The following is a 20467-nucleotide window of genomic DNA, read 5'->3' as shown; positions in this document are numbered from 1 at the left end:
AGCACTTCACAGGATTTATTCCTAAGTGTATTGATTGTATGTTGTTGGCTACTCTGAACCTGCTCATCCCACTTCAAGGACAGCAAGCTCCCAATACAGGTCAAATTTGTGGCATACAAGACCTGTATTCAAACGGTCCTCCTTTATGGATCTGAGCTCCTGGAGGTGCAGTGGAGAGGCTTCCACCGACCCATTTGCAAAATCCAGGATCAAGCAGTGAGGTGGATTTGTGGCAAACACAGGAAGCGGCTGCAGATAGGGAGGGCTTCGGCCTACCTGCCACTAAGCACCCTGGAGGTGGAGTTGACTTCACGGTGGCCCCTCACATAACAACAACAACAAGATTTCATTTATAGACGCCTTTCACGTTGGGAGGACGTCCCAAGGCGCTGGACAGTTGGGTCAGGACCCGAGCAGGGGGGAAATGGTCAGGGTAGGGAAGGGAGGGAGCGAGGAGGGGGTAGAGAGTTGAGAGGGGAGCTGAAGGCACGGTCGAAGAGAAGGACCTGGATTGACCAGCTGGTGCTGAGTAAGCCTTGACTTGGACCTCAAAAACATCAAGGTGACAGGCACTTCACAAGCTATCTTGTAAAGGTCCGACCACCACCCTGAAGGCAGATATCTGATGAGGGAACTTGGAGGCCTGGGGCGACAGCTGCTGGAAGGCATTACCTGGAGTCCGAGTTTGTGAACACACGTTCCTATGTCCTGCTCCTGGAATCCACCTAGTGGGGGGGGGGGGGGGGGGGTGGGGAGAGGAGAAGCAGGGTTTCCTTGGAGCTGAACTTGCTCCAGGGTGACATGCCTGGCAATGGAATGTCCGGAATGAGCCAATCCTCTGTGGCAGTCTCAATAGTCCAGTTCCAGAGGAAAGCTTGTCAGACCCCAATATCAATGGCAAGTTATGCGGTTTTAGCTGGTTAAGACTTCAGTTGTACCCCAAAGCACACTCTGGGGTCCCCAAGCCTTGGCTCTTGCCAACCTTCGCCGAATACTTGGGTAAGCAAAATGCATCCCTCCAGGGAGAGAATGCGCATTCCATTCCAAGAATCTATCTCTTCGCTCCCTTCGGTCTAAAGGTTTTTATATTTGGATGTACACGAGAGAGAAGCATGTTGGAGAGGATAAGAAATGGGTTGAGACTCTAGTGGTGCATAAACATCAGCACAGACTAGCTGGGCTGAATGGCCTATTTCCTTGCTGTACAATCTATGTAATATCTTTTGTCTTGTGCTTTAACTAATCTGAGTTAATCATGTTAAGACTCACTGGTGCAAACTCCACTTACCTACGATTCATGTTGCAATTCTTGACATACTTTGCAGCCAAACCAGTTCTTTTGGGGTTTGATTTAAACAGAACATTTTAAGAACATTAAGAATAAAATCATAAGTACTCACATGGAGTTCTAGGGACTTCACACTGAGCTCTCCAAAAGCATCTCCAATTTGTCGCTGCGTCTGTACTACTTGGTAGAATTGTGTTGACAGAATCCGAGCCAGTCGCAGGAGATTTTCATATCTTTTCTTGGTATCTCTCAATAATTCTATTTGTGCTTCGAGCTCTAGATCCACAGTCTTTGAGCCACGTCCCAACTTCTCAGAAAGAATCTGGCGCGTGCACTGTATCAAAATCACAAAAGCAACTTGTTTTGGCAGATGAAGCAGAGAATGAGGTATTGTTGTATATAATAGACAATTTATTAAAATATAAAAACTTGGGGGAACATGAATAAAAAGAGAATTCATTTCAGAAAATATTTTTTCTTTCAGCTCCAATTTCTCTCCTCTTCTCCTGAAGGCAGTATAGCATTGGCTTCTCTAGAACCTCTCCCACGTATTCATGATTTATATGCAACCTGAGACAGAAAGGTCGGCACGCTATTTGAAAGCAGGTTTGTGTGCGTTGTGTAATACATGAATATTCACCGACCATCAAATATAAAATGTTTGCGACTGTTTTATCATGAGCATTGCAAACCAAACAGGAGCAGAGTCATAAGAAAGGCTGGGAAAAATGTAGCCCAAAATTCAGGCACAGCTCCTGGTTTCCATTCCAGTCATTTAAGTTGCAGTCGATCAGGAAAAATAATTATTCCCTTAGGTTCCGTATATATGTGAGACATGAAACAAAGGAANGGGGGGGGGCAGAAATAAAAGGGGGAGAATGTTTTAAACATTAACGCTGCAGCCAAATGCACTATGAGCAATTCTCAAGTATCAGCACTGCAACTTGATAATTTCCCATAGTATAGACAACTCTAATATGAAAACAACTTCAGCTATAATCATACAAGATTTCTCAACAGAAATCAGCAGCAACAACAACAACAACAAGATTCCATTTATAAAGCGCCTTTCACGTCAGGAGGACGTCCCAAGGCGCTGCACAGTTGGGTCAAGACCCGAGCAGGGGGAAATGGTCAGGGTGAGGGGAGGGAAGGGAGGGAGCGAGGAGGGGATAAATGGTGAGGGGAGGGAAGGGAGGGAGCGAGGAAATGGTCAGGGTGAGGGGAGGGAAGGGAGGGAGCGAGGAGGGGGTAGAGAGTCGAGAGGGGAGCTGAAGGCTCGGTCAAAGAGAAAGGTTTTGAGACCGGCCTTGAAGGAGGAGAGGGAGGAAGCGGCGAAGGCACTGGGGGATGGAGTTCCAGAGCCTGGGGGCTGAGAGGCTGAAGGCCCGACCACCGATGGTAGGGCGATTGGGGCGGGGGACGTGGAGCAGACCGAAGCCGGAGGAACGGAGGGTACGGGCAGGTAGGTAGGGGGATAGTAGGTCAGAGAGGTAGGAGGGAGCAAGGCCGTGGATGGCCTTATAGGTGAGGATGAGGATCTTGAAATCAATCCTCTGGGGAATGGGGAGCCAGTGGAGGCGAGCGAGGGTGGGAGTGATGTGGTCCCGAAGCCTGGTGCGGGACAGTACACGAGCTGCAGAGTTCTGAATGACCTGCAGCTTGTGGAGGGAGGTGGCGGGAAGGCCGGCGAGGAGAGAGTTCCCATAGTCCAGCCTTGAGGTGATAAAGGCGTGGACCAGGGTTTCAGCAGCGTGAGGGGTGAGGTAGTGCCGTAGCAGCAAGAGTGTGATAGTGTACAACGCCAACATTACATTTGTAAAGCGCCTTTCATGTCGGGAGGTCGTCCTAAGGCGCTGGACAGACAGAGTTATGGACCCGAGCTGGGGGTCGGGGAGGCTGGAGAGCAGGGGAGTGGAAGCAGGGAGATTGAAAGCACCGGTCGAAGAGGAGAGTCTTGAGATGGGTCTTGAGGGTGGCAAAGGGAGGGGGCGAGGCGGAGGGACTGCGGGATGGAGTTCCAGAGAGTGGGGGCAGAGTGGCAAAAGGCCTGCCCGCCAATAGTGGGGCGAGCGAGGCGGGGGATGTGAAGCAGCCTGGAGCCCGCTGAGCGGAGGGAGTCAGCAGGATGTTAGGGGGTTAGGAGGTCTCAGAGGTAGGGGGGAACAAGACCATAGTGTAGCAGAAGGAACCAATGTCATGTGTAAACAAACACATGACTTTAGTAGGCCCAATGCTGACAGATAAGATAAACCACATGCATAGGCTACCCACAGTAAGGGATGTCACCAACTTAAATGCTCTTCTTCAAACTCAGCTTTCCTAGAAAGATCTCATACCCCACCTGACTCCTCCCAAGAGATTATCCCACCAAGAGAGTGCTGTTCCAGCTGACTGGAAGGCAGGGTGTTTGAGGTCTGATTGACTCAGATTTCCCTTCCTTTTGGGAGCCAGCAACAAGCCTGCTGCTCTTAGTTCATGGCTTCAACCGCCGCAGAGTGGGAGTGATACCCTTATGCTGCCCATTTCTGGGTTAATTGCCTCCAGCCTCGGCCAAGCCTGCCCTAAGGACAGAAAACCAGAAGCGTAACCCTGGAAACTTGTTTATGGACTAGCCGCTCGTGACCTTGGCCGGCCTCCCTCACAATTGTTCGGTTCAAGCGTGTTACAAATGGAAAGAGGCTCATGGACAGAATTGAACCTCAAGTCAGGTTCTAGTCTGAGACTGAGCTGTGTGCTTGGGTGTTGAGTGGCACAATATTTCTCCATACAAGTTAGAAGAATGACAGGGGATGTCCACACTGTGCATGCCCAGAACTACAAACAAACCAACTCTGAACAGTTAAGCGATAGTTTGTTCACAAAACTGCTCTTTTCATTGCAGAGCATATTCAACAAGATGGGAGAGGAAATAAAATGTATATCTGCCACTAGCCCATCAGTCTCCTGCTTTGTTAGGCATTTTTTTTTAAAACTGAATAACCTTAACTGAGTTTCTCAGTTCAGTGGGTAAATGGATGGTAGGATGCATACTGAACCACACACAGTGGCAACATCTGAGATCTGACCTATGGTGGGTGATCTGATTTCAAACAAGTCAACAATGGGGTGCTACAATTGCCTTCAATGTCCCCAGATTGAATGACCTGGGGTGGGGAAATCTGCCACAATTCCTACTCCTGACAATCACCCAGTGAAAGGACACATGTGGATCTTAACTGAAGACAAGATTAGAATCAGACATGATGACCTATGGTTGAATAGTCTGCCAACATGTACCCAATTTGTATAGAGGTTTTGTACTGTAGCTTGTCTTACTAATATATTAGGATTCTTCAAAGCCTTGCCTCAATAAGTTGACTACAATGTAAAAAAAAATGATTTTCAAGCAGTTAGTACAAACGATTATAAAAATTATGAAAATGTCACACAAACCAATATCTGGGATAAAATTAATATCATTTATTTGCTGCTTCAATAGGATTATTCCGTTCAGCAGTCAGAGTATGTGCATAAATGAAGTCAGGAGACTGGTATTTGGCTAGGTTTCTGTGGGGGTGTACACCCGATGATCCCTTATCAAAGAGTAACTATAATTAATCTCACTGCTTTTACTGAAGGTTTGGCAACATCTTGATCTTGTAGGCTGTCAAATATCGACTTGCTTAAGCTGCATCACTGCACTGAGAATCACTTATGCAATCTCTGATCAGATTACTTCTTTAACATTGACGGACAAATTCACAGGCTTAAATTTAATGCAGAACAGTAAAATACTAAAATCCAAACTAGTAAAACTAATATTCAGTTTTTATTTTCCACGTCCGAAGAGCTATTCTGTCCCCAATAATGGTGGGGGTAGAATAACATACCCTAGTCTTTCAGGCTTGCACCTTGTGCATCTGATGCTCTAATCTAGGTTCATGAACAAATTGAAGAGCGGTCTTGTTTATTTTGCTAGCCAGCTCCACAGCTGTATTTTTAAAGAAACTGCTGATATTTTGTCTATGTAGCATGCAAATGTTTGCAAAGCAATATTAGTGATATCCAAACCCGACTGTCCAGCGCTTTGGGACGTCCTCCTGATGTGAAAGGTGCTATACAAATATAATTTGTTGTTGACATTTTTGATAGCAATTCATTTCAATGTTTACTGCATTAGTATTGCCAATATGAGATTTATCCCCAGTGTGGATCAACATCATACAATACCAATTAAAAACATGGATTATTTTCAATAAGTAATTGAAGCCAATTCTCAGTTTGCAACAATAAAAAGGATATTACAGTACTTCAATTACAACTGGTTTGGGTTTGCAGGAATGAACATGCTATTCAGTGGAGGTAGAATAATATTTAATGAACATTTAAATTAGCACCTTGAGTCTTTTTAATATTCCAATCAATTAAGAGAAACCAGTTACACAAAAACATCCTCTTAGGGAAAACTGGATGGAAGGGTATTATATATTGATCAGGAACTCCACTGCACTGGATATCGAAACCTCTACTCAGGGGCAGAAAAGAACTCAAAACTTTCAAATGATTCAAACTACTGTACAAGTTAGAAACAAAACACCAAATGAACTAAGGGGAATATGTTAATAAAGAATGGTAATAATATGGCACTAGATTTAACATACATATGAGTCATTGAACATTTACTTTAGTTACAGTTTTGCATGAGTTATTTTTAAAGATAGATATTTGTGAATCTATTTGGCTGCTGCTCTTTGGTTTTGTGACGTGCATTAGGATTTGTTAAGCAAATCAATATAAACCGAGTAAAGCAATACACAGCACGTCACAAAAGACTACAAATAAAGTTCAATGGACATATTAAGGCAACAATCTCCTTGCTGCAATCAAATAATAATTCCTAAAACAAATGCGGTCACTTAATCCATACTGTTTGTGGGATCTGTGGTGCCCAATTGGCTGCTACAAAATATACAGTGAATTCACTTCACAGTATACTGTGAAGTGCTTTGAGACATCACAAAGTCTTGATAAGGCGCAACATCAAATGCAAGGATTATTATTATTAATTACCTCAATAAGGAAACATTCCATTGAAACAATTCTGAGCTATGCTTTGTAGTGAGTTGTATTTGGCTATTTTAAAAATGCATATTGCAGTAATAAAATCATCATTTTAAGGATTCTATTGTAACCAGCTAAACGTTAACAACATCTTGCATTTATACAGTGCCCTTATTCCAGGGCAGCAACTTGGAGCAGTTAACAGTGGTGGAGCTTAACCCTGATCTGGGGGAAGATGACTATCAGCACGGTCGAGGAGCAACGTCTTCAGGTTTGATCTGAAAATGGGGAAGGAAGAGGCAAGGCGGAGGGATTGAGGGAGAGAGTTACAAAGTTTTGGCTGAAAATATGGCTGCTGTTGGTGGAATTGAGGGGATGAGGGACAAGCCGGAGGCCGTAGCCAACCAGCAGGTGGTGGAGTGGGGAGTAAGCAGGTCGTAGAGGCAGCAAATTATTCAAGAAATATAAGCAGCTGCGCAATACATACCTTGTAAGTGCTTATGCTCCATTTTTTCATCTGTTCAAATTTTTCAAGAGCAACATTCTTAGAAAGATCATCAGCAATAACAACTGGTCCACTCTGAGTACTCTTCAGGTTACCTGCTTTAAACAAAGAAAAATAGTTCCAAAAAGCTGATCACACAAGTAGAAAATTTCAAGAAATAGTTAGTAAGAAAGAGTATGGAGGATTAACACTCATCTTTATATGAAAACCCAATACTGTAAGCAAGGTGCCAAAACAAAAGCACACAATTTCAAAAATATATATATCAATGTAAAAGTTTACCTTGATGGCTCAGAGGACCATGTGGTGTACCACACAAATTACAACCATCTGTGCTGATTTAATTGATCTCAGATAGGCATTCATGAGACCCTATAAATGGCCTCAAACAGAGGGGATTTTTAAAAAAAGTATTTCCCCATCACAGTTTAGCATTCCCTGGTAGAAGTAGGGATTGGGGTCACCAGGTAACAATCTCGGCTTTGACAGCTCTTGGTCAAATAGCTTCCTAACGCTTACTGCCAAAGGTCATGGATGAACAATACCTTGAAACTACTTCAGCAGAAACTACTTCAACTGGATGGTGAGAGAAAGGAGAAATCTGGGAGGCGACAATGAAATGTTATCAGGCTCTCATATATTCAGTTCAGCCATCTTGTTCCAGATAATAGAATGAAGGTTAAAGGGAGTTTAAATTCAATGTGAACAAATCCAACAAATTATATAACAACACCATTTGGTTAGATATGCATCACAGCATGACAATGTGTTGTATTTGCTGGCCATCACTTGATTGTAGTCCAAGCTGGACAGTACTGAGTTAAAAAGGAAGAAAGAACACAACAAAGAGAACAATGAATGTTAGCTCAAGTTATGCTGTGGTATCTTTAATACAAGGTTTTACTAACTACTGGGTGCAAAATATAAAAATGAATACAAAGTATTTTCATTACAGATATATACTTGTTTTTCTGGTTATAGAGCAAATGCTCGGCTTACTGTACTGAATATAAATACCGGACAACCAAATGACCCTGGGTGTGTCTTTATATTTCACGTACACATGGTAATTTTTTTTAAAAAAGTGATGGGAGTCTTTCCTCCTCTCTTCCTTTCCTGTAAATATTCAATTCTTTCACTTTTATAACAGCTCTGTTATGAAGGCACAAGGCGTGCTTTTAAAAAAGGCACAGGGTGACCTCTGGTACAGTTTGCCTCGTGGTTAATATTCATGTAGGCAAGTTAGGCTTCTTATTTGACAAGGAAGGGAGTGGGGGGGTGGGTGGGAGGAATCAAAGTTGAGCCCAATTCTGTCTTCAACAAACATCCGAATGCGCACCAATCAGCATGTGGGCTCTAGATAATGATAAAATGTTAAGCTTAGTGAGATTAGGCCTGTTGATTAGAATATGCGAAATGTTGAAAGATTAAGACAAGAGTGGAAACAAGACTGCACCAAAAATAAGAGAAACTAAATCAACAGCAAAAAGATCAAAGCAAGCCCTAGATGCAAAGACCAATGAGTCAGGAATATTCTGGAACAAGGAGATTAAATGAACTAAACAATCCTTTTCACCCATACCGCTCATGATCAGGAATGGTAATACTGGCTGATTTCCCCCTCCTTAACCCAAGATTACAGGGAAATCACACCAACTGAGATCAGCTAACTCAGATTTGCAACCTTGGGAGTATCTCGGTGACATCAGTCGGCGCCATTGTCCAAGAGGCTAATAGAAGGAGCTTACCCTTAACAATTTTGATCTCTTCCCTCTTTTTTGTGCAGATCCCTGACTATTCAACACCTTGGGACTTCCTCCTGATGTGAAAGTCGCTTACAAATGTAATTTGTTGTTGTTTCACTTGCCCACAATTGAAAAGGAAATTCTCTTCTCTGCTTTGTGGAGTTTTGTACATTACAAATGAGATATTTTACAAAGTATTTACATTTCAGCTGCATCTTTGTACACTTTTTGTTGTATCCATACATTCCAAAAATCCAGAGAAGTACAAGAAACTGAAAGCAGTGCAGAAGCCACAAGTCCTTGTTCAACAAGATGTTCTCCACAAGCTCAAAAGAAAAAAAATTAAAGCATAAAGAAGACAGAATATGCACAAGTGAATGAAGACTGCACCAAACTTCATTATGCAATTCTTATAGGAAAAAAGAGCCAAACCCATTCAGAAAGTAGTTAAAAGTTCAGTTCAAATCGACAAAAGGAAGGGTAAATAGTTAGTAAACACTTTGAACTTGTAAAAAGAGAATTGCTCAAAACCCTCCAAGTATGGCGTGTGATTTATAGACCACTTATATGCTAGAAAGATTTTGCAGGAGATAATGAAGTGCTATATAGTTACCAAGAAATGCATTCCTGATCAAAGTACTTTTATACTTCAGCTTTTGCTTATGATCAAATTCTAACATAGTCACGTTAGTTTATGGTTACATCTCACAGTTCATGTGACCTCGATTACACAAGCTATAAAATAAATTAAAATCCATCTAGAAGAAAAGCGATCAGTATTAAGAAATCAGTCAGCCAAAGCACCACAAATTGTAATTATTGATAAACCTTTCTCTGCTTGGTCAGAGGAAAAGGAAGATGAGAGCGGAGGAGGAATGCTACTGTAAGCCTGCACAAGTGGTGTGTTAATGCCATCAACTGTAAGCATCATGCAAGATAACAATGTAGTGCATTAGTATATCGCCAGCAGGGAAAGGGTTGCTTCTCCAGGCAGAGCAGTGAATACCTGCAGGAACGAAAACATCCTGTCCTTGTTCAGCCAATCTGCTAGCAGCTTTACTGCTTGGGAATACAACTGGACTCGTGGGTGGGGAAGAAGAACCTGAAAATAGCAAATTGTACAGTAAGAGATACCACAGGGCTTCGGAAGAATATTGCTCTTTTATAATCCAATGTTTCTAAAGAAAGAGAAAAAAGTTGAGTAAGTATTTGAGGTAAAACTAAATAAGAGTATAGTGCGGAACCAACACAAGCAAGTGCTCGATGACAAAAATCTTCTCCCTTTATCATTCCTATAAATCTAAAAATGTTGCCAGAATAAAGCTCCAACCATTCATTCAACTGAAAGCAAAGAATTCTAGGTTAAAAGGGAGGGGAAACATAATAATTACATTTGATTATACAATACAAAAACCAAGAGCAAGTATCAACCAGCCCTACCCTGGTATCAGGAGCATCTGTTTAGTATGGTTGCGCCAGGAAAGTGCTGGCAGCACTACTGTGTGCTCAGCAATATCAGTAGGTAGCATTGCCTATTCTTGGGATACTTTCATGATATTATCAACTGCATTTAACAATAATCGTTGCATTTGATACAGCGCCCTGATCACATTTAGAGACGATCAAAGTATTTCCCAGCATAAAAAGGATTGACTGTGTTTTTATTTCCCCAGTATTCTAATAAGTAGTTGCCTTTTGTCTGCAGAGCACAATGGCACCGTGATCACTGCAGTAAAATCTATGCCCCAAAAGGAAAGATTCCCATTTGGAGCTTTTCAAACAACTGGGATGGGCATCCTAGCTCTAGGGTGGGATCAGTTAATATTATTTCTCACACTCTCCCCAGGGGGACAAAACATGCTGAGTTAATCCCAGAAAATATTAGGCAATATTTGGCAAGTCTTTGGCTACTGTACAGGAATCCTGCAGCTCAGTGGTTAGAGAACTCGTCTTGCAAGCGAGAGAGATTCCAGACAGGGCAAAACACTGGGCAAGTTTCCTTACTTCACACTCCTGATAATAATCCCTCAAGAAAAAAATAATAAAACTGGTCACTTCAATCCATGACTGTTTGTGGGACATTGCTGTGCATAATTGGCTGCCGTGTTTCGCCTACAAATATGCAGTCAATTCACTTTACAGTACATTCTGTGAAGCACTTTGAGATGTATAGAAGACATGCAAAGATTATTATTATTCCTGCTAGTGTTAAACCAGCTAAAATTGCACCAGCTTGCCATTGCAAGCATTGTCTGGTAATAATATTTCTCAAAGCAAAGTTCACCGTAACCATTTGGACTTTGGCTTGCAAGGTTAAAGGGAGCAGAGCAGTAATAATCCCTGTCCCAGGAAACAGTCTGCCCCTCCAAGTCCTGTTGACAAGCCAAACCGATAACAAGTGCTTGGAGTACTTCAGACAAACCCAATTTAGGAATCAGACCATCGAGATCACCAAAGAGATAGACTCAATACCAAACTCCATTGCCTGGTTCGGAGACAACTCAACCCCAAAAGACCCAGTTTACCTTTACCCCCTCCCTCAAGGATAGTGTGAGAAAGGTCTGTATAATTACTCTATGATCCATAAAAACAAATCATGCAAAGCCTCCAAAACATTTGCCTATCCCCCCAAATCTTTACTCTTCAACACAGTCCTGTAACCGCCTTTAGAAGCACTGAAAATATGATGTCAAACTGAGATCTGATTGTCTGCCTTTCATGTGCTTAGAATCTCAATTACTGTTCCCAATCAGATTTTGTCTTAAAAAAAAAGTTCTCTCATGTCTGACGTGCTTCAAAAACGACTTGGGGTGTGTACAAAATATCTGAACTTTTCCAGCACTTAATTAAAACTTTCAACACTGCAATTAGTGGCTTTAACTATGAAATAGTTTCTGGGAAAAAAAAAGTGTTGGCACATAGTTTGAACAACAATTGGCTTTTGTTAAAACCACAAGATAATTTGAGCATTTTCTACAGGTAGCTAAAAGTTACACAGTGGATCATACTCTCAATCGCATCACAGGTTTCCACAACAATCGATTATCACAACACATACTTTTAAAAATATATACTATTTGGGTCTGTAGATGGATCAAAATCAAATAGTTAAAATACACCACAAATTTACATTGTGCCTTTCACATTAAAAGCACATCCCAAGCCACTGGACGGTACAGTGTTGCACCCGAGTTGGGGTGGGAGGTGAGGCGAAGGAGTGGGTGGGGAAGATGGCCAAAAGCGTGGTCAAGGGTCATGAGACGGATCTTGAAGGAGGCTAGAGAAGGAGTGAGTTAAAAGGACTCTGGGATAGTTCCAGAGAGTGGTTGCAGATACACTGAAAGCCCGACTGCTGATGGGGCAGGGAAGACGAAGCAGACTATATAGTATATTAATAATCATCCTTGCATTTGATATAACGCTTTTCTCGTCTTCTAGATGTCTCAAAGCGTTTCAACTGTAAAGTGAATTGACCGTATATCTGTGGGTGAAACCCGGTAGCCAATTGCACACAGCAATGTCCCACAAACAGTGGTGGATTGAAAATGACCAATTTATTAGTGTTTTTTGGAGAGATTATTATTAGGGGTGTGGAGTAAGGAAACTTGCCCAAGGTTTCACCCTGCCTAGAATTGAACCCAGGTGTCTCGCTTGCAAGGCGAGTGCTCCAGCTACTGAGATACAGGACTCCACTGAGGCTAGTGCCCACTGAGTGAATGGAACTGCTGGGTTTGTAGCACTTGAGAAGGTTGCAGAGGCAGGATGGGGCAAGACCTGGATGGGATTTTAGAGGATAGGATGAGGATCTTGAATTCAATCCACTGGTGGAATAGTAGAGTCAGGCAAGGATGGAGGCAATAGCCAATAGACACAGATGCAGAATTCTGGTTAGTCTGCAGTTCGTGAAGGGGAGAGCCGGCTAGTCCAGCAAGTCTCCCTCCCCGTCTTACACTATACAAGTTTATTTCATATCGCACACTTAACTCAAAAGGCAACGTATTGCAGATGCTGGAAATCTGGTATAAACACAGAAGTCGCTGGGAATACGCAGCAGGTCAGGCAGCATTCATTGAAAGAGGAAAATGAGAACTGGGGGATGTTGGAAAATGTTTGCTTTATTTTTCGTCAGAACTGGGGGATGTTGGAAAATGTTTGCTTTGTTTTTCTTTCCCCACCCCTTCTCTGCTTGTCCTTATACAACAACAACAACTTGGATTTATATAGCACCCTCCACACCGGACGGCGTCTCAGAGCGCTTTATAGTCACGGATCCCAGGACCGAGCCAGGGGGACGGGGAGGAAAGTGACCAAAGGCGCGGTCGAAAAGAAAGGTCTTCAGCAGAGTCCTGAAAATAGGAAGGGAGGGAGCGAGGCAAAAGGAGTGAGGAAGGCAGTTCCAGAGCCTCGGGGCATAGTGATGAAGGCACGGCCACCAAGGGTGGAGCGGAGGACTCGGGGGACGAGGAGGAGGCCAGACCCGGAGGAACGGAGGCAATGGGTACTGTTTTGAGGAGAGAGGTGGTCAGAAAGTATAATCAGTTATAAGAGGTCAGTTATAATCTACTCCCTTCCAACATCCTTCAGTTCTGACGAAAGGTCATGGACCTGAAGCATTAACTCATTTTCCTCTCTCCATGGATGCTGCCTGACCTACTGCATGTTCCCAGCGACTTATGTGTTGATACTTAACTCAATATGTACAGCTAATGCAGATAAGATGACACACCAATGGTTAGCATGCTGATACGTGACAGTCCACTGAAGTGTACCACCTCTTGGCCCGGTTGAGATTAGCTAATTTACAATATATTTATATAGAATCTTCCGTGTCTTCTCTTAAACTTAGTAGAGACTGAATTCAACCTACATCCTTCCCACATTAAATCACGTGACTACCGCCTCAATTTCTATACAATCTGGAATCTCTGTTTTGCTAATGTCGAGATCCCAGAGCTTATGACATGTATCCAATGTTTTACTGCACTCTGCCAGCATTCTCCCTGGTAAAACCTTCAAGTAGCCACTAAAGATGTTCACAGTTTCCTGTCCATTCTCATTTTCTGCTCCCCTAATCTTTAACTTCACTATTAAGTAGGAGGAAAACACAAATTATTCCAAACCAGGGCTCTGAAATTTATTTTGCACCACATATTCTAATACTGGATTTTTTAGTTTTATGATTATATGCCATAGACTGAACCCACTTGATTTATGTATTTTCAACTTTTAGTCGTTTGGTCTGTTTTAAGAGGGTCAGAAAGAAGCTTCCTCAAACATTACATGGTTCATCTCAGAAGGTTAATGCTGTGGTCACGTGATGGGTCTGCAGTGTCAGCGGCCTTTTCTGGTTGATTTAGCTGTGCTATCCTGCTGAGATTGCTTAAAATAAAATTATTAATTGGCTGAGTATATTATGTTAATGGTGAAGCTGAGCTTTCATTCACGCGATGGAGACAAGGGTCACAATGCACACATGTGCTAGCACTAGGAGTTCAGCTTTCAGCCTTTTTGTATTCAAAAAAAGATGATTTTTGAGGAGAAAAGCAATACCAACAGAGTGATAATATCAAACAAGCAGCAAGTCACACTACATTGGTGTAAAAGAGTACAATTTCTATACAAAAAAAATTTAGATTACATCAGAATTTATAACCACGATATTACAACAGCAAAAAATTACATTTGTATTAGCGCCCTTCACATCGGGAGGACGTGCCAAGGCGCTGGACAATCAAGGATGTGCACTCAAACTGGGGTTGGGATCAGGAGGGGTGGAGGATAGGGAGGGTGGGAGTATGAGGATAACAAATAGCAGAGTCGAAGAGGAAGGTCTTGAGACACGCCTTGAAGGAGGCAAAGCTGAGAAACTGTTAAATTACATTAAATTATACAGGTCATTTATTGTTTAGAAACTAGTTTAACAGCAAAAATGTGCTTTCAAATATATGATTAGAACTGCAGGCATGTACAAAACACTGAACAGGATCAACAGTGCATAGGTTAAAATTAAACTTTGTAATCTACAGTTATGAGAGGTTACCAGTTATTTACTATACTCAATTGTTTAACGCAATAAGTTGAATAACAGAAAATCAGAAGATCCCCGATTTCACATCATTCATATATATGGATATTTCCAAGGTAATTTTCAGTTAGTCCACGAAAGTCAGTGTCTAAAAATGATCTTCTCACATTAAATCTCATGATCATTCATTTGAAAAGCTGAGATCTAATCTTGCTGATAGAAAACAAATCCCTTTAGATTAAAATCAATATGATTGGTCCAGTTTACCACGTATACAAAACTTTTCAAAGACTTAAAGAAAATGTGTGAAATCTAGCTGTAGCTGTAGAATATTAATAAAGAATATTAATAATCCTTGCATTTGATATATATATACACACACATATATAAAATGTATTTTATATCCATAGGAGGCCTCAAAGCACAGGATTTATTGTAAAGTAGATCGCATCGAGTGCGGTTTCTGCAGCAGAGTGTGACATATTTCTGGTTTCCTTATTAAGGAGTCCAATTAAAATTCCCAATTTGCAAAAACACACCAAGGTCTATGGAGAGAAAGATCAGCTGATTTGTGGAAAAATATCCACCTGATAGGATAGTACAATATACCTGACATTTCCCAGGCCAAAGAAATATGCCCAACTCCCAGGTCATCGTGCTTCTGCTGACATCACTACCTACTTTCAGGATGCGCAGCAAACAGGAAGTGGCATTGGCAGCAATGTGATGATCCGAAGTTCCTTTTATTTGTGTTTTTTTTAAATGTGGAAATTGGTTATTATGTCTTGTTATTTTACTTATCCCCGTTATCCTATTAAAATATCCCATCGTATTATAATCCTATGTGGAGTCCTGTAGCTTAGTGGTTGGAGCACTTGCCTTGCAAACGAGAGGACTTGGGTTCGATTCCTGGGCAGGGCGAAATGCTTACCTCGCAGGAACAACAACAACTTGCATTTATATAGCACTCTTCGTGTGTCGTACCTTCCCAGAGCACAGTAAGTAGGAACCTGGTTATTAGTCGATTGGGGGATCGATTTCCAGGGGTAATAATCTCTTCAAAATAAAATTATTATAATAATTTGTTCACTCAATCCAGGACTGTTTGTGGGACACTCTTCCCTATTCTGTGACCTATAAAAACTTCACAAACCTATACGTTCCTTTCACTTTGAAGGCAATGGCCTTGTCCACGGTCCCCGACTTGCCAGCTCCATTATCACAGTCGGGCTTTCAGCATATCGGCACCCACCCTCTGGATTTCCAGAGCCCTTCAACCCCTCCCACGCCTCCTTCAAGGCCCGTCTCAACACTCACCTTTTTGACTGTACTTTGGTCATTTATCCACCTCCACGTTCTTGACCTCCAACCCTCTCCCATCCCAACCTGCAGCTAGGAGCAAATCCCTTATTGTCCAGAGCCTTGGCACGCCATCCCAATGCGAAAGGAGCTATCTGAATGCAATTTGTTGTTATTGGCCAGGATACCGGGAGAAACTCACGCCTCTTTTCAAAGAGTACCATGGGATCTTTAATAGCTACCTGAACAGACAGACGGGACCTCGATTTAAAGACTCACCAGAAAGACAGCACCTCTGACAAGTCAACACCCCCAGCACTGCAATAGAGTGTTAGCCAAGACTATGCGATTCCAAGTCCCAACTAGAACTTCCTGGTATCAACTGCATATTACCACAACTTTAATTAAGACAGAAATTCAATTGTTAATCCTGCAGAATGTCATCCATATATAAATCTGACTGGGTGGAGAAACTGCATATCCACCAACAGCTGCATTTGGCACAAAAACTATTTTGAAACCAAATACCTACATACCTACAATTTAAACTAGATTAAAAAGTGTTACCTGATCCCCAGGAGTGATTTCAGGCTGTAATCTAACCAAGAGGTTCACTCCCACAATTTCAAATGTCATTTGAACCTCTCAATTAGGTAACCATCTTACAATCACTCATGTCTCCATTAACCTCTATATAACACTAACTGCACCAGCATTTATATATTTATATGCGACGTGAAATCTATATGTGGAAAACATTTTAAAATATTTAGAAATTACCATACAACTGCATAAACAGGCCACAATGCAATATTACCCACAAAAATCAATTTGTTTTTAAAAAGTATAATGGAAAAGGTCATTTTATTTCCCAAAATGGTCACAGATAGGATAGAAAGTGTGATCTATAGTTTCAATTAACCTGAAAAGCCTGAGTGCACAAAGCTCTACCAACTGGTCCTAAAAATAATATAATAAACTTTCCATTTGATATAGCGTCAACACTTGGTTGAAACGTCTCAAAGCGCTTTACAGAATATTTTGTGAAGTGTAGTGACTGTAATTTGTAATTGGCGTCAGCCAATTACACACATCAGTGTCCCACAAACAGTCGTGGATTGAGTGACCATATTATTATGATTGTTTTTTTGAGGGGTTATTACCCCCGGAAAGGTCAATTAATACACAACATTAAAGAACTGGTGGTCTGTCTGACTTGCTCTTTAACAATGAAAACTTTAAGGATAGTGGATCAGACCACCCAGGAACTTAAAAGTTTGTTCTGCATTAGCTACAGTTATCCTGCAGCCCACAAAGTGCATCCATGCAAGACCATCTCCTCCCCCCCACCCAACCCCCCCCCCCCCCCCCAAACGATCATGTGTCTAAAACAGCATTCGAGACTTTGAAAGTGCTACGTTTGTACCTGTTCAATACCATAATTACATTGAATTGCTGTAAACCATACGAGAAAAACAAGGCCCCAATAAGTGGCTATACCAGATGAAATGAACTGTCAAATACACATTTCAAGCTGACTACAGTACAGAATGAAACAATTTGTTATTACATATGTTCCTCTTGACACTTGATATGCAACATTTCAGATGATAGTAGCGCCTTGAAATGTTACAAATCAAGTGAGTACACAATTACTTTACAATTTGAAACACAAAATGAAAAGTGGATACAATTCGCATTTACAAAAAAAAATGCCTGTGTACGTTTAGCACAACCAAAAGGTCAGATAAATCAATCAAGACATTTAAATCAGACAGGCTTGGAATTTATCTATAGCAGACATGGTATTTACCATGTATCAATCAGAACTGTCCGAGCAAAGACACTATAACAAAAAAGCCACATCATCAGTTCAACCAAACTGAACTTTTAAATTACAATTCCCACATTGTCGTGCTGACCTTTCAACAACTTTTCTAGGTTTAAAGTCAACTGGTAGAGTAGGTTCGCTTTTTAAAAAAGATTGAATAAATTCATGTTCTGAAGGTATACACTGTCCTAATCACAGAACGGGCAGTTATAAGCTTATAAAAGTAAAAAAAATTCTACTGCCATGTGTACTTTACAGCCCGTTTTAAATCTCTGGATTAATTTTCCCCCTATCCACTGAAGCATTTTATGATTGCGTTACAAGCAGCTGCCCTGAAACCAGAATTTATTTATGATCTTAGCACGTTTATTGTTCATTAGCATTCATTTTCAAACTTGTTTTCAGAGTATCTAGAAAGGGTACAAGGATAAAGTTTGTCATATTGATCATCGTCTTAACTAAGGAGCTTCTGGACAAATAAAAGATAAAGGCGGACGCCAGGCGTGTGGGAGGGCACTACTAAATTGTTTTTATCCCATGAATGGAATAATATGATTGTTAAAGAGATGAAAAACTGACTGACGGAAACTGATCAGCATCACAAGCAAGATTACAGTTCATATCCTCTAAAGAGTAACTCATACTGGGATACATGGCTATTGATTCCACTTCAGTCTTAATCCAGCGCCTTATCTATGTGGCACTCCTTTGAAGCAAAGCCTAAACAGTGAGGACTGGCAAGTTTCACAGCCTTTTGGGAGAAAAGGGGAAACCAGTTGATTTAAATTTTGTTCTCACAACATCCATGCACTTTTTAAGCAGCAAGTGAGTGATAGCAAACAGGAGCAGCAACCTTGGTTAAATTTCCATTCCATAACCCAGGGCATGAAGGCCAATTGTCGTCCATCTACCACTGTAGCTGAGATGGGTTAAGTGGAGACCAGGGACCAAAGTTGGCATCTTCCTATCCTGGATGCTCAGGTCAGTAATGGATAGTGTCATTTACCAACTGAGCCATCGGGGAGATGTAAAATTGGAACTTTCAATGGAAATTACATGTGTGCAAATTAGGAATCTGTCGAATGGTTTATTCTGCACAGAGACATCTGGTTTAATTGTCTCCCCGCTATGATATAACAATAATGAATGCTGTGATGATTCAGCAGTTGAAATGAACTGTGTAGGATGGCACTGAGTCACACCGAATATACGATGCAATTCCCTGGAATTTTAATGAGTCACATGAGCACAGTCAGGGCTGGAGGTGGAAACAACACAACTGTCTTCCCTGTGCCTTGGCGAGGAAAAGGAGACAACAGATTTGGTGCCAGCAGCCAAATCATTATGCAGCAACTTTGGTAGATGTGTGGATAGAAAAATTTAGATTTTAGTCTTTAAAAGCAGATATGTTCATGTTTCAAGACTCCCAGTGACCCACCTCCTCCAATGTAGGGCGATTCCAGTGGAGGAACCTGGTGTTCAAGTGTTCAGAGTGTTCATTCCTGCCCCAGATGGTAAACAATAACAATGCTTGCATTTGATATAGCGCCTTAATACGCTGTTGAGACATCTCGAAGCTCTTCACAGAACATATTGTAAAGTGGATCGGCAGCTTATTGCGTACAGTAGTGTCCCACAAACAGTCGTGGATTGAGTGACCAACTTTTTTCCCGGGGGGGGGGGGGGGATTATTAACCCCAGAAAGCGATCCATCAATCAATGGAACAACTCTACGATGCAGCAGAGCAGTCGAACACTAGAGGAGATGGTTTGAGGATTTCTCGCTGAGAGTCAAAAGAAACAAGAATATAATTTTCTAATACTGTGGCGGGGGGAGGAGAGAAAGGAAGCACTTTGAATACAGCGAGTATTTCTTCTAGACTAGTCTTTCCTTCTAATAAAAAGTTAACATTGTTTTTATTTTTTATAAAACTGCCACAATTCTGCAATAAAGCTCTTATAAATATAAAATCTGTTTTAGACACCATTCTTATTTTTTAATGCATAGCTCAATGGCAGATGTATCAGGCAGAACTACAACAAGTCTATCTCAAGTCTATCTGAAATTATACAGTGCAATTTGCTGCAAACGTTTATTTTTAACACAAGAAAAATAAAAATCTACATCATAAAAGTTATAAGAAACAAGAGATTTTATATTTGAGAAATGAAGCAATACTTTTTTTTGAAAGAGAAATCCTGATTGTAACAGAAAGCCATCTAATACATTCAATGCATTCTCTTTTAAATTAAATCAATAAATCAGCTTTTCACAGAGAGAAAATAAGGTATCTGCTTAAGATAGGCAGCTGTTTATGAATGAGTGCCAAATGTTTCACAAATGCTGATTAGTCCTGGGCCTTTTCAAATTCAAACTCCATCTCATTGAAGAGATTGAAACCTTTGCATTCAATAAAGAAATCAAATAAAAAAATTCAAGAGTTGTATGATATTGTACTACACTACCTTTTTACTGTAAACATGCATGCTGTTTTGTTTGGTCTAATTTTAATTTGGTCACAATTTCCTAGCGTATATGATCTTGAAACGCAGCTAACTATGTTGCTAAGGTGCACAATATTTACCACTGTAAAGCTGTCATTGTTGTTTGCTTATTTTATAGCCATAATGTGAACAAATATGGTATGTAAACAGAGTATATAGCAAGCTGTCAAATACAATGAACCAAGTCAAAGTCAACTGAGCAATGCTCAGTTGGACATTCATAGAC

At 41.2% G+C, this 20467-nt stretch overlaps 1 protein-coding gene across 8 annotated transcripts in view; it reads right to left on the bottom strand.

Moving 5' to 3' along the window:
- Positions 1–20467, bottom strand: part of arfip1 (ADP-ribosylation factor interacting protein 1 (arfaptin 1)) — an 81573-nt gene that overhangs the window by 9504 nt on the left and 51602 nt on the right. For 4 of the 8 annotated variants that reach the window (XM_007904004.2, XM_042338429.1, XM_007903997.2 and 1 more), the window contains 3 exons: positions 9588–9683; positions 6819–6934; positions 1401–1622 (listed from right to left, as the gene is read on the bottom strand). In XM_007904004.2, coding sequence (XP_007902195.1) covers positions 1401–1622; positions 6819–6934; positions 9588–9683 — 434 coding nt within the window. The remainder of the gene's footprint in view (positions 1–1400; positions 1623–6818; positions 6935–9587; positions 9684–20467) is intronic. The other 4 variants (XM_007904005.2, XM_007904003.2, XM_007904001.2 and 1 more) reach the window with 3 other exon arrangements.

The sequence above is a fragment of the Callorhinchus milii genome, unplaced genomic scaffold (assembly GCF_018977255.1).
Source record: "Callorhinchus milii isolate IMCB2004 unplaced genomic scaffold, IMCB_Cmil_1.0 Scaffold1, whole genome shotgun sequence".
Classification (NCBI taxonomy): domain Eukaryota; kingdom Metazoa; phylum Chordata; class Chondrichthyes; order Chimaeriformes; family Callorhinchidae; genus Callorhinchus; species Callorhinchus milii.
The sequence above is the reverse complement of the archived record's forward strand: the minus strand, read 5'-3'. Positions and strand labels throughout refer to the sequence as shown.